General features: G+C 38.2%; 2 protein-coding genes across 3 annotated transcripts; both read left to right on the forward strand.

The window, feature by feature from the left end:
- The first annotated feature begins 3,600 nt into the window (after positions 1 to 3,600).
- LOC103409956 (protein N-terminal asparagine amidohydrolase) lies at positions 3,601 to 7,704 on the forward strand. Of its 2 annotated transcripts, none has more exons than XM_029104994.2 (9): positions 3,601 to 3,784; positions 4,616 to 4,801; positions 5,515 to 5,579; positions 5,864 to 5,963; positions 6,072 to 6,134; positions 6,248 to 6,406; positions 6,595 to 6,773; positions 6,902 to 7,021; positions 7,342 to 7,704. In XM_029104994.2, exons 1-9 carry the CDS (start codon positions 3,731 to 3,733, stop codon positions 7,478 to 7,480), a joined length of 1,065 nt encoding a protein of 354 aa, XP_028960827.1. In that variant the 5' UTR covers positions 3,601 to 3,730; the 3' UTR covers positions 7,481 to 7,704. The 2 variants fall into 2 exon arrangements, with proteins under 2 accessions (XP_028960827.1, XP_070680387.1); XM_070824286.1 differs by having other exon boundaries at positions 3,602 to 3,784; positions 6,072 to 6,110; positions 6,215 to 6,406.
- A 1,565-nt stretch (positions 7,705 to 9,269) lies between these two features.
- On the forward strand, positions 9,270 to 12,321 carry LOC103438359 (S-adenosyl-L-methionine-dependent uroporphyrinogen III methyltransferase, chloroplastic). The gene is made up of 5 exons (XM_008376906.4): positions 9,270 to 10,111; positions 10,421 to 10,498; positions 10,590 to 10,659; positions 11,401 to 11,678; positions 11,880 to 12,321. Exons 1-5 carry the CDS (start codon positions 9,533 to 9,535, stop codon positions 12,027 to 12,029), a joined length of 1,155 nt encoding a protein of 384 aa, XP_008375128.1. The 5' UTR covers positions 9,270 to 9,532; the 3' UTR covers positions 12,030 to 12,321.
- Positions 12,322 to 16,395: the final 4,074 nt, after the last annotated feature.

Below are 16,395 nucleotides of genomic sequence, written 5' to 3' on the forward strand. Positions count from 1 at the left end.
AACATCGCTGGCCTTATTGTCGTCTTATAAAATTTTCCCTTGAGCTTCAGTGGCCTACGACGGTCACACAACACGCCGGATGCACTCTTACACTTCATCCATCCAGCTTGTATTCTATGGTTGAGATCTCCATCTAATTCTCCGTTCTCTTGCAAGATAGATCCTAGGTAGCGAAAACGGTCACTTTTTGTGATCTTCGCTAGATTGCTCCGGTCATTAGTGTGGATAAGTATATAAATGGATAGAGATAGGAAAGCAAACACAAGATGTACGTGGTTCACCCATATTGGCTACGTCCACGGAATAGAGAAGTTCTCATTAATTGTGAAGGGTTTACACAAGTACATAGGTTCAAGCTCTCCTTTAGTGAGTACAAGTGAATGATTTAGTACAAATGACATTAGGAAATATTGTGGGAGAATGATCTCGTAACCACGAAACTTCTAAGTACTGGAGTGTGGTATCGTCTTGACTTTCCTTATCTGCCTCATAGGTAGATGTGGCATCTTCTCTGGAAGTACTCTTCCTCCATCCAGGGGTGGTATCTATAACTGGTGGAGATGCACAAGGTAATGTATCAATGTCACTTGAAGCTTACTTGTAATTTCAGGCTTGGTCAAGCGCGATACAAACCATGTAGTAGGAGTCCCCCAAGTCGCCGAGCTAGGGGATCTGCTGAAAGAGGTGACAGACAAGGTAAGCAATCAGAGCTCCGGCTGATTGTTCACATTCTCCCTATCTTGCAGGCAGCATGAAGGATAAAGAGAAGAAAAATGAGAAGAGATGATATGGGATACTTTTGCTTTTGAAAAAGTAACTTTCCACAGGCCTATTCTTGAACTGGGCTAGAGGGTTTTCTGGTTTCCTCCAGAGATAAGGCCGACTGAAGAATTTGAGGGTCAAAACAAGTCCATCAAATCTAGAGTACGTTCGCCCCTGCTGATATGGGATACTTTTGCTTTTGACAGAGTAATGGATGTATCGGCACGTGTGCTGTTACGCTTGTCTCCACATGCTTCCTTGTATCCTTCTCACTTGCCCTATCTGTTCCTCAGGCAGATGCGGGATCTTCCCTGGAAGTATAAGGTGTTGAAGATGAGTACTCGAGAGCAATGCCAGGTAAGTAATCAGGTAAGGGGTTCCAGGCAGTCAGTTCCTGGCTGGAAGCTTGATTCCAAGTGCTGACTGATTGCTCTCTTTCTCCTTGTCTTGCAGGTAAGAACAAGGCCAAAGGAAAAGACAGGGAAAAAGCATGATATGGGATACTCTTGCTTTTAACCCTGATGATATGAGATATTCTTGCTCTAGTATAGCTTGTTTACAGAGGTATTATCAGGGGGAAAGAAAGCTGAATATTTCGAAAGGCTTCGTTGGGAGTGCCCTCTCAGATAAGAGGAATGGTTGAGCATTTTTGCAGGTCTGCCTGTCCGTTGGGGATGGAGGTCGACATATATAGGAGTCTCCCTAACATCAAGTAATAATGCTATTCCTTTACCTTGCTTGGTCATAGCACGGTAGTGGGAGCTGCCAGCTTCACAAGTTTTAACATCAAGTAATAATGCTATTCTTTGAATTTTCTTTTGTTGAAGCTTGTATGTTGAAGCTTTGTGAGTGGAGCATGTAGGTTGAGGTAGTGTTCCCTTAATTTCCCGAGTAAGGAAAACTTCTCGGTTGGAGACTTGGAAAATCCAAGTCACTGAGTGGGATCGGCTATATGAATCTTAGAACGCCATTGTGTTATGTCCTGTGTCATGTCCTCCGTTAGATCCAAGTACTCTAAGTCTTTTCTTAGGGTATCTTCCAAAGTTTTCCTAGGTCTTCCTCTACCCCTTCGGCCCTGAACCTCTATCCCATAGTCGCATCTTCTAATCGGAGCGTCAGTAGGCCTTCTTTGCACATGTCCAAACCACCGTAACCGATTTTCTCTCATCTTTCCTTCAATTTCGGCTACTCCTACTTGACCCCGGATATCCTCATTCCTAATCTTATCCTTTCTCGTGTGCCCACACATCCAACGAAGCATCCTCATCTCCGCTACACCCATTTTGTGTACGTGTTGATGCTTCACCGCCCAACATTCTGTGCCATACAGCATCGCCGGCCTTATTGCCGTCCTATAAAATTTTCCCTTGAGCTTCAGTGGCATACGGCAGTCACACAACACGCCGGATGCACTCTTCCACTTCATCCATCCAGCTTGTATTCTATGGTTGAGATCTCCATCTAATTCTCCGTTCTTTTGCAAGATAGATCCTAGGTAACGAAAACGGTCGCTCTTTGGTATTTCTTGATCTCCGATCCTCACCCCTAACTCGTTTTGGCCTCCATTTGCACTGAACTTGCACTCCATATATTCTGTCTTTGATCGGCTTAGGCAAAGACCTTTAGATTCCAACACTTCCCTCCAAAGGTTAAGCTTTGCATTTACCCCTTCCTGAGTTTCATCTATCAACACTATATCGTCTGCGAAAAGCATACACCAAGGAATATCATCTTGAATATGTCCTGTTAACTCATCCATTACCAACGCAAAAAGGTAAGGACTTAAGGATGAGCCTTGATGTAATCCTACAGTTATGGGGAAGCTTTCGGTTTGTCCTTCATGAGTTCTTACGGCAGTCTTTGCTCCTTCATACATATCCTGTATAGCTTGGATATATGCTACTCGTACTCCTTTATTCTCTAAAATCCTCCAAAGAATGTCTCTTGGGACCCTATCATACGCTTTTTCCAAATCTATAAAGACCATGTGTAAATCCTTTTTCCCATCTCTATATCTTTCCATCAATCTTCGTAAGAGATAGATTGCCTCCATGGTTGAGCGCCCTGGCATGAACCCGAATTGGTTGTCCGAAACCCGTGTCTCTTATAGTACATAAGCAAAAAAAATTTTTCCACTGCGGTAAAACTTTATTTGCTTTTTTATAATGTTTTGGGGGACAACCAAATCTTAAACGCAATTAAACACCTGATTAACCAAAAATTTGATGTTCAATCTTATTTTTTATTTGTTGTCCTTCCTACTTAGGAAGATGCTCTTCGGTCAGCTCGCTCGCTCCATACGAGTTGTCCAAGCAAGACTCATTGTTAGGTAAAGAGGGTGTGAAGTTTTTTTTTGTGTAAGTTGTAGGAATGAGGTAGTCCATATGGCCAGCCCTGGAATTTCTCTTATTTAGAACCATAAATTTCATTTTAAAACCTTCACTTGTGTTCTTTGTATCATATTCAAGATCATCTTTTATTTTTACAAGCGATATTGATGAATGAGAGCATTTCGCCACATCCACATTTTTTAATTTTGATGCCATCGTTGGCTTGGCTATAATAAATATTTTTTATTGAAGTAGGGTTTAGGGGTGTAACGGTGCCAAGTTCGTTTAAAATCTTGCTCCTTTCTCTCCACATTAATGAATAATGCATGTATCAAATACAAAATAGTTTGTTTTAAATCTAGAACTTGAGAGCATTGGGCCACACAGTTAAAGCATAGGCGGGGTATGAGTTTGAAAGCCCAAGTCAGCCGACTCCCAAACTAGCAACTTTCAAGTCCACACCCACCCCACTCACTACCAAAATATATAAAAATAAAAAAAGAGAGATCAAAGTTTCAGGCCTTCTCACTGAGTTGCTTAAGTTTCGAGTCTTGGTCGTCATCGTCGTCAGACTCCAACTTTGTCCGTCAGCAACCCTCTCCGTCTCTGAGTCTCTCTGTGTGTGTTTGTGTGAAATCATGATCTTTGTTGATGGGCTTCCCTTTTCTACAGACTCTTCTGCATCGCCTCAGGTACTCCCTCCCCCCTCTCTCTCTCTCTCTATAGATATATTGGTATATATGTGTTTGGTTTATGAGAAAAAATGTGGTGGGAAAGAGTAAAGTAGAAACTATAAAGTTGCCCAACTGTTTGCCTTCCTTGAGGCGATACTAATGGAAATATTTAAATTTGTGAAAAGTAGATATTTCAAATTTGTATCCAGCATTTCATCTGCAATTATAATTTATAATGCCTAAATTTGATGCTTATTGGATGGTTACGGTATGGGTTGTAGTTACCACCTTACCTAGCTGATGCGGTTCTAGTTACCACCTTACCCAGCTGATGCGGTTTGTAGTTACCACCCTACCTAGTTGTCTTCGATCATGGTTGTTAATCAATCATAGCCGTTGTAAGTTATGGTTGGTTCTGTAACTATGCGGAGTTGTTGACTCTCCTGCTTTCCTTCATGTATATATACATGTATCTTTGTAATTGTAAATCACAAAATCAATATACAATCTTTTTATCAAATTCCACAATGCTCTAAGTTTCTGATGCCATTACTTATGAAACAAATTTTTAAATTAAAAATTCTAGTTTGTTTGTTGCAACACCTTAATCTGCAAGATGAGTACTAACGAAGTTTATGTTTATTAGATTTACATACATTATTTATACATATAATAATAAAGTATACCGAAACTTCAAATAACTACATTTTTTGAGAAACAGAATCTGGAATTGTCTTCTGACGGATAATTTGCTTGCTCAAATTCCTCTACTTTACATTTTCCATAAAATATTTCTGCACTCCTTGCAATACATTTATAATAGAACTTCAAGCTTGTGCTCGTGAACAGGGACGGGATACTCTGGTTGCTCTACTGGAACACCCTGCTTTGGTAGAAGCCTCAAATTCGTTCAAAGCTATCCCGGAGAGGAGATTCTCTGTACGTGAAGAGTCAGTTCTGGACACATCGCCACGTAGTAAATGGGTTTATTTGTTCCAGAGAGAATATGCAACTGTTGATCCGGCATTGGTGGATGTATGTCTTTCACTATTCCTTTAGGCAAACACTCGTCAACATGTGGCATGAACTTTTTCTTGCACATATACAGCGGAGAGACATCAGTTTAACCTTTCTTTACTTAGTTCACTTATTAGTATATGATGCCAGTACAACCATTGAACCATTCTTCTAGTGTTAACATGCTATATTTCAAAGGCCTATTGAACTCAAAGAAAAGGGTTAGCATCTTGTCCATATGAACTTTGTAGTAACTACTGTTAGTGGAAACATGGTGGCCAAGAACCTTATGCATGTTGAAGGCCTTCATTTGAGGAAAGTGGCATTTGATAGTCCTGCATGCTGAAAGCTGTCCTGCTACTCTTTTCAGCTTTAATTCAGGCATCCTTGTGTTGCAATGTGCAACATAACATAGAGACTGCATGGTGAACTAAAATAAAAAGTACATGGGTTGATGGCTACGAGTATAGCCTTCCTTATTATCTTGTGCAAAATGGAAGTCATCTCATGATTTATTCATGGCATCTTTATAGTTCTTAAAGTTATCATATTTTCTGCCTTAAAGAGATGGATGAAAGCTAGTGTCATTGTAATTGTTGATGGTTTTTCTGAAATGGTTGCTAGCTATTAACTGATCACTTTCATTGCAATTGTAGTTTTAGTAGCAAGAGTACTACTAATTATTCCTTTGCTAACTTCAATTTTTTCTTCTTGGTCTTCCTCGTTAAAAGTTTGTTGGAACTGATGAAGCAACAACCTGTATCGGTGTGGCCATCTGGAATCCGAGAAATGGAATGTAAGAAACGGATTTATTGGGGATATAATTGTTTAGATCATACCAGTTTTCAAATAGTAATTTCATATTTGGTTCTACTTTTTCAACAAGAAATGCCATAGAGGCCAAAACAAACACCAAAATTTGGACTCCAATTGAAGTGGTAAATATGACTGGTTCTAGATCTCTTATCATTGTAACAAGTAAGACATTGTCATGTCATCTACCATTCCATTTGGCGATTAAAGTTAGGAAACTTTTGGTGCTCTAGTACTGTTGTTTCTCATTCTGTTTTCAAACTGTAGGACCTCAGTTGCTCATATGGATTCTCCAAACATTGTGGACACGGGTTTATCCCAAATGTTGTCACTTCTTGTTGACCATAACACGGATATGGAGTTAGATGTACTATTCCTAACCAAAATGATTTTGTGACTTAAATGGTTATATGCTTTTTATTGACTCATAGAATCTAGCATAAATAAAGGAATATTTCATGTTCACAAAATGCAGGTGCATCTAGTTGGTGGATTTGAAGATGTTTCAACTAATGTTTGCTCCAGGATCCTCTACTTTGTTATTGATTTTCCAGAGGTGTAGTTATCTACTCAGAAACAGGATACTTCAAGCTGAAAAATATTGAACTTTGTGTGCAGCATGGTAACTACAACACTGGATCAGAAAGTCAGGAAAACTTGGATGGTTATTCCTTCCCTTTAGGTGCCAAAATTGTTGAAACTTTATGGAAGAGACCGGAGAAATTCCATATACGTACTCTATGCATTCTTGGGCATAACACTAGAAGGGATCCCGAGGGAAATGCGTACCCAAACTTCAACGGTTTCATGGTTAGCTTCAACTCCGTGAATTAAATATCAATTTGTTGTATGGCTTATGTTCATTTAAGTCAGTTTAAAATGAGATAAACCTTCCCATTTTTTGTGTGCTCACCTGTGAAGTTTATAATGTTGTGTAATGTGTGTGAGTGAAACTTCTGTTAAATCCTTCACATTGTAGATATTTTTCACTATTTCAGATAGGAACTTCCACCGGATCTATTACCCCAGCTATCTTTGACAAAACCTCAAGATGCCCTGATGAAGTTGTCAGGAGAATTCGAGTTTCTGTATCATATGAGGACTCTAGTTGGAAAGGAAAGTTACTAGAAACATATGATACTCAAACTGATCATTTCAAGATAGCTCCATGTTGCTGGTAAGAGTTACTTCATCGATTATGCCTTCAACTTTTAATTACTCTGCAACATATCTTTGCTTCTCTTAAAGTCGTGCTCAACTTTGCCAGCAACATTGACCTCACATATATCGTTTCTATTCATGCAGGACACTGCAGCAGTTACATTTTGCTTTGTCATTACAACACTACTCTGATTCAGAAATCCTCCTCATGTGTTCTACTTCACCCTCAGCTGAGAACCCAGATTTTGTGGAGAATATGAGAAGGTATGCACAATCGAAAGTAGACCCGTCTTAAAGTTCTCAGTGATCACACACATGCAGAAAAAGAATTTGAATATAAAGAAAGAAAAGAGGATATTTTCCCATGATAAAAGAAGAGAGAATAAAAGATTGACAGGAACTGCACAGCAAGTTGATCACAAGTAGATGCATTGAAGTTTTTCTTGTTTCTGGCCCGTGTAATCATAATCTATCGGTCAAGACTCGTATACATTGCAATTCCTAGAAATAGGATGATGTTCATCCCATAGAATAATGTTAATTTCCGGATATTGCTTTAACTAAATTTGGTAATCTTGATTCAGGCAATGGGACTACCTAATTAAACACCCAGATTGGAGAGAAACCTTTCCCATGAAGCAGCCACGCATATTTGAGAGGACTGCTGAAGGTGGCTGGAGAAAGCCACAAGGTGCTGATACATCAATCAGTAGGAGGTTCTAGTTATTTTGCAATCTTACCCATGTCTCTAAATTATAAGTCCCGCAATTATTAGCAAACCAACTAAATCAATTTAGATGATCATGCAACAAATTTGAACTATCATGTTCTCGGCCTTTAAAAGAAGGATGTAAGTTGGTAACTCATCGCAATCTTAGCTGTTTTTGTCAGCGATTGCTTGTTGTTAACTGAGTACTTATGTTGCAATTTAAGGGTCTGTTTGATAACTATTTAGTTTTTAGTTTTTAATTTTACTTTTTGCGCTTGAGATATGAGGAAAAGTAAGAAAGGTGGTGGAAGGAAGGGGAAGAAATAAAGAAGAGTGAATGAAAACAAAATATTGGAAGTGAAAACAACTTAAATACTTACCATTTGATGACAATTTTGTTCAGTATTAATTTTTTCAGATTTTTGCTTGAGATATAGGAAGTGTGTGTCTATATATATATATATATGAGAAAAGTGATGGATGAAGAACGGTGATGGGAGGGAGAGGAAGAAACAGAGAAGAATGAATTAAAACAATATCTTGTTTTCAATGAAATGCTTTGTGTCGGTTATTTCCCATGAAATGCTTGTTGGGACTGAAGAAGCAACAACCTTAGGAATGTTGGTGTTGCCATATGGAAAATGGAATGTGAAGACGTGCTTTTATTGGGGACTTACATTAACATCTTAAAAAAGTTTTTAAAGGGTTGACATGCGCAACAAACTAAAATACTATTGAAAATACATGCGTATGTGTGTATAGTACACGTTTACGCGCATGCATATCATCGGCAAATTTATTAGCAAAAGTACAAAACTATAACGGGGCTGTTTGCACCTAAAATATACCAATTTTTACTCATTTAGGTCATTCGGGCTAAATATGGTATTTCAAAGATTATTGTGCAAGAAAGTTAACTTTGAAAGATATTTAGCTGCAAGTGGGGTAGTTTGACATTATAATATTGTTTTTCCCTTTTATTTGGGTGGTGGAGGTTTGCCAATATATTTGTTTAATCAAGACAAATGCATACTTTTTCATTGCAAGTGGATGGAAAGACACACACAAACATTCCTGCAAAGGACTGTGGACATGTGAAAGAAGCCAACTTGCTTCTATTAATTATTAGTTTATTGCAAGTGATGGAGACATGTGGTGAAAACATGTGGTGGAAGTACAAGTTGCCCTTTTTAATATCATTTCACATGCAAGCTGGCAGTGAAGTTTCTTTCGGGCAAGTGCAATGTTCTCAGCAATGGACTTTCTCAGATCTCTATATAAAGAAGTAGAGGCACAAGGATTATGGACACTCAAACAAACAATCAATCAACTCTACTCAAATCAGCTCATCAGCTTCCATGTAGACATTTAGCTTTAGCCAAGCATCCATTGCTTCCCTTGTTTATTAGCTCTGTTACTCACTAGTAGTATTGATCTCCTTTGTAGTTCATGTACAACTCATTTTCAGTTGTTTAAATTACAAGCAATCTACAATACCAGTCATTTACTTTCCTCTGTCAGTTGCACTTCTAGCAACCTTGTCATTTACATATTGTTTCATCTCTTCATATAAGTAAAGTCCTTATCTTTAAGGTAAAGAAAGAACCTTGATTTGAGTCACTTCCACTTAATGACACAATCTCTTGGTTGGAAGTTGAATTCAGACGCATCCTTAATCATTCAGATCCCGTCTACTAATGACATCTAGTAGTGGCACGTCCGCACCCACCAACATGTTTGAGTAAATTTCCGGCATGCCCGCAAGGCCCATGATGAATTTAGGGAGCAAACAGTGGCAATAGAGAGGCACAAAGCAAAGAAAAAGAGAGGCGGCAATAGTGACCTTTGAAAGCCCTAAAAAGCCACCTACTTGGACTCGTCGTGCTTTTAAGAGCCACCAGCCGAATTCCAAATCCAACTCCAACACAAACACTCGTTCAATACTTACAAATAACGAGAAGAACTCAAACTCGCAGCAAAACAAAAACACTTGTTCTCTTTCTCTCTTTGGTTGTTGGAGTTTTGTCTCTCTGAAATTCTGAATCCTTGCCATTTCTTCTCTTCTTATGGCTCTTGTGAGTCGGATTCAGTCTCTCTCTGCCTTCTCTTCTTCCTCCACCCATTTCAGAAAACCCCACTCCTCCTCCTCCTCCTTCAATCCCATTTCTTCATTACGCTTCAACTTCACTTCCTCCAATTCCTCCTCCTCCTCCTCCTCCTCACCTTTTACAGAGAAGGCTTCTATCGAGAGATACCAGCGAGACCACTGGCTCTACAAAAACCAACATTCAGAATCCGACCAACCAGTACCCACTACCTGCTGCTCTCTCCCGCCCGATTTTGATTCCTTGAGGGAAAACGACATCGCTTTGCAGCTACCCGAGCTCAGGAACCTGCTTCAGGTGCTCAGAGAAAAGAGGCAGACTGAAGGTGATCGAGGTGGCTGCGGGCCCGGGAATGTCTTCTTGGTGGGGACGGGGCCTGGGGACCCCGAGCTCCTGACAATGAAGGCTTACAGAGTTATTCAGACTGCTGATTTGTTGCTCTATGATAGGTTGGTGTCCAATGATGTCTTAGATTTGGTTGGCTCTGGTGCTAGACTCCTCTATGTGGGCAAGACTGCTGGGTACCATAGCAGAACCCAGGTAATCAAGCACTCATCTTTCTTAATTTCCATTTCCGAAACCAAAATCCAATTTTGTTTTGTTTTGTTTTGTTTTGAGTTTAAATTGGGTTTCGAATATATGGGTTCTGTGTCACAATAAATTTGAAAGCTTTGTGCAATTTGGTGAATTGGGTATTTGCGTTTGTGTTTGTTTGCATCTGGGTTTGTGGGATTCAAAGTTTTGGTGAAGTCAATTACGAAAACTTTACTTGATCTGATGCTACATAAAATTTGGTCTTTTCAATTGGGATTTCAGGAAATGAACTGAATTTGTTTTCCCCTCTTTCAGGAGGAGATACATGAATTGTTACTGAGTTTTGCCGAAGCTGGAGCTAATGTTGTGAGGCTAAAAGGAGGGGATCCGCTGGTGAGTTTTTATATTGGTCTTTCATAAAATTGTTTCTGTTTTTCCCTGTGATATCATGTTCCGTCTTGTAAAACATATCGATTTTCTTTAGGTGTTTGGAAGGGGTGGAGAGGAGATGGATTTTCTGCGGCAACAAGGAATTGAAGTTAACGTTATTCCAGGTACAATCACAAATCAATGTGGTAGCGCCGTTATTTAGTTGACATTTTTATAAGAATGGTGGAATGTCTCATGGACATAAGATGTCTACATTGTTTCCCCATTGCTTTTTGAAGAGAGAATGTTCAACATTGCCATCTCAACACATTGATAAAGTTTCAGTAATCTAATTTCAGAGAATTTAAGATGGTCCGCAGTCACAAAGATATGCTAAAGCTGAACATTATTAGCTATGCTATCCCTGTAGAAATGTTCTATTTTGTCAGTTAGTCCTTAAAATTATGACACTTCATCGGCATTTAAAATTTTTCCTCGTTGGAAATCATAGGTGAGAAGTCTTCCGTATGCAAAAGGGTGACTGAAAATTGAGATTAGTACACTTTGCTTCTTAATTCCTGAATTTTTTTTAACACATAGGCCATTAAGTATAAAGTTTTGGCTGGGAGCACTTGTAACTTGTAAGATGGAATGAATGGTTAAGAGGAAAGTAAAATGCCAAGTTAACACATTGAAAGATGGGGGGGAATTTTAGGTGAGTCTTCATCCATATGAATATGTTATATATTAGGAGTCTAGGAACAACTTTTTTCCTATCTAGGTTGTGGCCTAAAGAACTCATAGTTTGTGTCTGTTGGAAACAAATTTTCTCTTCCCTTATCCAAATTGTGCATCCATTGTTTTCTTTGACATGATTATTCTCTCAAAAGGTCAAGCTACTTGATCAAAATCTTTTTACCTTTCAGGTATTACTGCTGCTTCAGGGATAGCAGCAAATCTAGGGATTCCGTTAACTCATCGAGGTGTCGCAAATAGTGTCAGATTTCTCACCGGCCACTCCAGGAAGGGAGGAACAGATCCTCTGTTTGTGGCAGAGAATGCAGCTGACCCTGATTCGACCTTGGTGGTTTACATGGGTTTGTCGACTCTCCCTTCTCTGGCTCAAAAGTTGGTGCATCATGGTCTATCGCCAAATACACCAGCTGTTGCAGTTGAGCGAGGGACCACACCTCAACAACGCATGGTAAGGATGGTCTCCTGTTGTGTATTGGTATAGCACCATGTTGGACTTCAGATGGTGTCTTTTCTTTACCTGATTACCTGACATTTGTATCATTTTAGGACCTTTCTTATACAGATAGGAATTCAGATCATGTGAGTTTGCCCATTTCCATAATTCATGTATTTAATGGAATTGATCGTTGTTGCATGTGCATTCATACAGGTTTTTGCAGAACTGAAGGATGTTGCAGATGAAATTGTATCAGCAGAGTTAGTATCACCAACGTTGATCATCATTGGGAAAGTAGTGGCACTTTCACCATTGTGGCCATATGCTTCAAAGGAAGTATCCTGTCTTGTAGAAGCACTATAGGCGCATCTGAGGCTTGACCACAAGTGTTTTGCCCATCCAATTAAACTTCAGACCTTAGGCTCGCGGCTTGTGAATTTCGGTAATTAGAGCTTTAGTTCATAAGCCAGGATGATCTTCGATTTAAGCGGAAATTGTTTTTTTGCAGCATGAGAGCGTGATTTATTAATTAAAACAGTAGAGTTTTTGGAGTTTTTGAATATTTTTGGAGTGATTTGTACATGACAAGATTTTAATTAGGGGTGTTTGATCAAATTTGAAGGCCAAGGTAATGCAATGCGAGTTGGAATTTGAATAGTTTGGGTTGGATGGATGGGTCATCACATTGACAATTTGACGCAAGAAGATAAATATCAACAACTCTAATACAAACAGAGTAGCATGTGTGCATAGTTTCCTACACATCTCCACCCACTGACCCATTTGCACATCATAATTCACGAGGCAAAGAAACCATACCATTTTAAGAAACCAAAGAGAAAGAAACTGTTGCTGTTCACTATCCGCATATGGGCCATCTGTCCTGTTTGGTACGCTAGATGGGATAGGTTGTGACTAAATGAATGGACTTGAGTCCAGTCAAATGTTTGTTGTATCAAAACGTGAGATAGAACATGATAGGTTGTGAATCCACAATAGTGTTTTAGGGTTCGTTTGGATGTGCTTTTAAAATGACTGAAAACGCTTTTAGAGAAAATATTCTTGGGTTCCAAAAGCACTTAAAGTGCTTTCTGCAAGAAGCACCAATTTTGTGCTTCTTCCAAGAAGCACTTTAAGTGTTTTTTTTCAGGATTTACTTGCATTTTTACTAAAGATTGGTTCTAAAAACATTTTTACCAAAAGTGCTTTTAATCATTTTAAAAGTACATCCAAACGAACTCTTATTTAATATATCCTTATATATGGGTTACAAGTCTCTGACAGTCTAATCTTATTCCTAAGGTTAAATCTTATTCAACCCACAAACTCATGTCCCACCCAAATATCTTTATTACTGTTATGTAACGAGTGCCCTAATAATTTTATCTTTTCCTAAAATAAAAGAAAGTCACATTAATTGTAAGAGAATCGAGATTATTTGATAAACATTTTGTTTTTAGTTTTACCTTCAAAATCGAACAAAATAGTCGTTGCTTACCATTTGTTCTTAGTTATTTAATTTTTTTTGTTGTACTTTCTTTTATATTATATAATTAAAATCAAACAATGAGTGACTGAGATTTTCTTAGACCCTAAAATCTTGAAGAACAAGACTCATGTTGTTAGTACCAACATTTATAAATGAAAGTAATGGTTTAATGTTTCAATGTTATATTTGTCTAAATTTTTTCTCAAACAGTCATTATTATGACAACTCATTGTAAGGCTTCGTTCACTCATATACACTCTTAGTGTACATACAATAATAATAATAATAATAATAATTAATTACTTAAGAGATGTGTAAGACTAAGGGTGGAAAAAAATACCGAAAATTTCGGTATGAGAATCGGTCTCACATTTTCATTTGTTCAGTAATCCCGAACCGAACAGAAATAAATAAATAAATTATATTATTTAATTTTAAATATATATTTTGAATTGTAACAGCCGTCCGATTTGGTTGAGATTTATGAAATTTTTATATTTCACGATTTAGTATAGGTTTATGTTTTAGGATAGGTCGTGAAAATTTCTATATTTATGTTTACCATTAGGTTAGGGTTTGTGAAATTTTTTTTCGATTTAGTAATGCCGCTATTACTGGAATTTGGTTGACCCCAAAGTTTCAAGATGATCTGCATAGGTTAATAATTAGCTTCTTTTAAACATGATATGAATGTGACAGACATGATAGAGAATGAGAATTGCTATCCCTTTCTCTGCATTTCTTCTCATGTCTAGAGAATGTTAATGTTGATTGTCTTGAGTTAATTTTTAGGCATGAGGCAGAGGTCATGTTTGTGACATGCTTGCAGCTGAAGCCGACATTAAATGACCAATATGTGGTTAGATAGACCAAAGAATCTTTGAATAATTAAATGACCAATATTGTACCCGTGCATGGAATTATAAATATTCTGATGGTTTTTTATCATGTGTATGGAATGGCTTCCAGAAAGATAGGTTTGCATAAAAATGATCTTCGGTAGTTTATAAAGATCTGGACTAACATAGTTTTGCAAATGGACCTTCCTTATATGCTGTGAGCCTTTTCTAGTAGTGAAACATACTTGAGTTATATTTTCCTTTTGGCTGTGATTAATGTTGTTATAATTTGTTGTTATGTCACACTAATGAATGCTTGAGATATGTCAGAGATTTTTTGGAATACAGAAAATGAGTTGTTTTTTTCCTTCTTTTCTGTGCATGGGTGTTCGTTATATGCTTTTAGGTTTCACTTATTTACTTTCATGTCATCCAGGTTATCAGCACTGCTAGGACATGCAATTGCATTTTAATTGTTCTTGATGCAATAAAACCAATAACTCACATTCATCTAATTGAGAAAGAGCTCGAGGGATCTGGCATAAGGTCAGCTATAGCTTTGTTTGTGAAATCCCGTCCCCAAATTTCACTATTTAAAATTACGTATTTCGTATTCGTATTCTTAGTTTCAACGCTTTTATATTTACGGTGTATAGTTTTTTTTTTTGGATAAATAAAAGGACGAAATTACCCCTATTGTATTAAATGGGATTCTTCACGGATGTATTTGATCCCTACATATTTTTTTCATTTATCTTTACATATTTAGATAGTACTTGTTGATACGAACGCTTGAGCGCAAACGGAATGTAATTTGGAATTACAACGAAGAAGTTATAGACGAGCAAGGACAAGGGCGAAATTATCATTTGATCATTATCTAGAAGGTTCCAGATTTGCTGGAGCTGTGATATGGCATCACGTGTGTGGCCATAATGGAGATATGAGAGGAGATTGAGGGAAATGAGGGATTGGACTAATGAATCAAAAATAGGGGAAAAGTAGTGAACAAATGGGAAGGGAGGAAAGAAGGGAAAGGGGAGAGGGGAGAAACAGCCAACCCGAGTCGTTCCTTTGACCTGTTTCCCTACGCGACCTGACCCAGTTTCCTTTACTCCTTCCCGTCACTTTTCCGGCTAATTTTATGACAAATCACGTCGGGCCAACACCTTTAAACGAGTCACTGACCTTTCCTCTTCATTTCTCACTCAAGTTCGAGCCATCTTGGCTCTTGTTTCGTGAGAATCGAAGTTGTGGGCTTCGTGGGACTCACCGCGACGATCCACCGTTCCTGCAGATACCATCTTCGACTTCCACCATCAATTAACTTTCCTTGAACCTAGGAACCATGCCCAATCATTGGTCGGAGAGTCGGGGTTCAATTTGGTAGCAATTCAAACAACACCCAATTATAGGGTTCCGGCGGATCAAGGTGAATTCAAGCGTCTTTTCGGCTGAATTGGACTTTGGCCCAAGTATGGGTTCTTCCCCTTGTTGTGTTCTACAATTCTGTAAAATTTGGTAATTTTTGGAGTTTGTCGGAAAACTGGGTTTCCGTTTGCCAGAAACCGCCACCATCGGCGACGCGTGGCCAATGGGCCAACTTTGTCTTTCTAGGCTAAATGCGACATCCTGATTTTATATTTGACATTTGATTGATGAAATTTCGTCATTTGAACATATTTTCGTTAAGGTTCACTGCTTGACCATTATAACAATCAACGATCCAACCGTTAGATCGTTACCAAACTTTAATATGTTATAATACGTAGTATTTGAGGATCTTAGGAACTTAAGAATCGAGAATTCGATGTACGGATCTTTCTGAATTGAATTTCTAAGTTTGTAAAACCAAATGTTGACCGCCACTTAATTTTAGTGATTGGCGGAGATTCGGCCGTTGGATTGTTCTGAAATTTTAGGATATTGTTCTAAAAGTTAAATGAGACTCTTGAGAAATTACGGATTGGAAATCCGTGGGCAGATAATCTGGATCGAATTACGTAGGGTTGTGGACCCCACTATTGACTGAGAGTTGACTTTTGGTCAACATGTTTCGAATCGTTCTTAAATATTGAAATTAGTACTACTAGAGACTAAGTGAAGTCTAGTGGGCCTACATTGGTTAGTGAGTGACTTTAATACATGTGATCTGGTTATTACCCTGAAATCTCCATTCTAGTATTCTTTGTGGATACGGCATAATTTTAGAACTATGTTTTATATTAAATTGTTATTTTATATTTAGCCATCGATCTATTTTTATTAAATGTGATTTGACTTATAGATTGGGAATACTTGTGAAATGTGATTTGAAATGCAGGTTGAATTGTTTGTGAAATGTGAGGCCTAGTAGTGGATCGTTAACCCATTGTGATAGGGATTTGTTGCTTCAATATCG

This window comes from Malus domestica, chromosome 07 (assembly GCF_042453785.1).
Source record: "Malus domestica chromosome 07, GDT2T_hap1".
Classification (NCBI taxonomy): Eukaryota; Viridiplantae; Streptophyta; class Magnoliopsida; order Rosales; family Rosaceae; genus Malus; species Malus domestica.

Bases quoted from the DNA above. Each gene is read 5' to 3' on its own strand.
- LOC103438359 (XM_008376906.4), top strand. From the start codon at position 9,533: ATGGCTCTTGTGAGTCGGATTCAGTCTCTCTCTGCCTTCTCTTCTTCC. The intron at 10,112-10,420 runs GTAATCAAGCAC...CCCCTCTTTCAG, and splicing joins GGTACCATAGCAGAACCCAG to GAGGAGATACATGAATTGTT. The intron at 11,679-11,879 runs GTAAGGATGGTC...GCATTCATACAG, and splicing joins CCACACCTCAACAACGCATG to GTTTTTGCAGAACTGAAGGA.
- LOC103409956 (XM_070824286.1), top strand. From the start codon at position 3,731: ATGATCTTTGTTGATGGGCTTCCCTTTTCTACAGACTCTTCTGCATCG. The intron at 4,802-5,514 runs GTATGTCTTTCA...CCTCGTTAAAAG, and splicing joins TTGATCCGGCATTGGTGGAT to TTTGTTGGAACTGATGAAGC. The intron at 6,774-6,901 runs GTAAGAGTTACT...CTATTCATGCAG, and splicing joins AAGATAGCTCCATGTTGCTG to GACACTGCAGCAGTTACATT.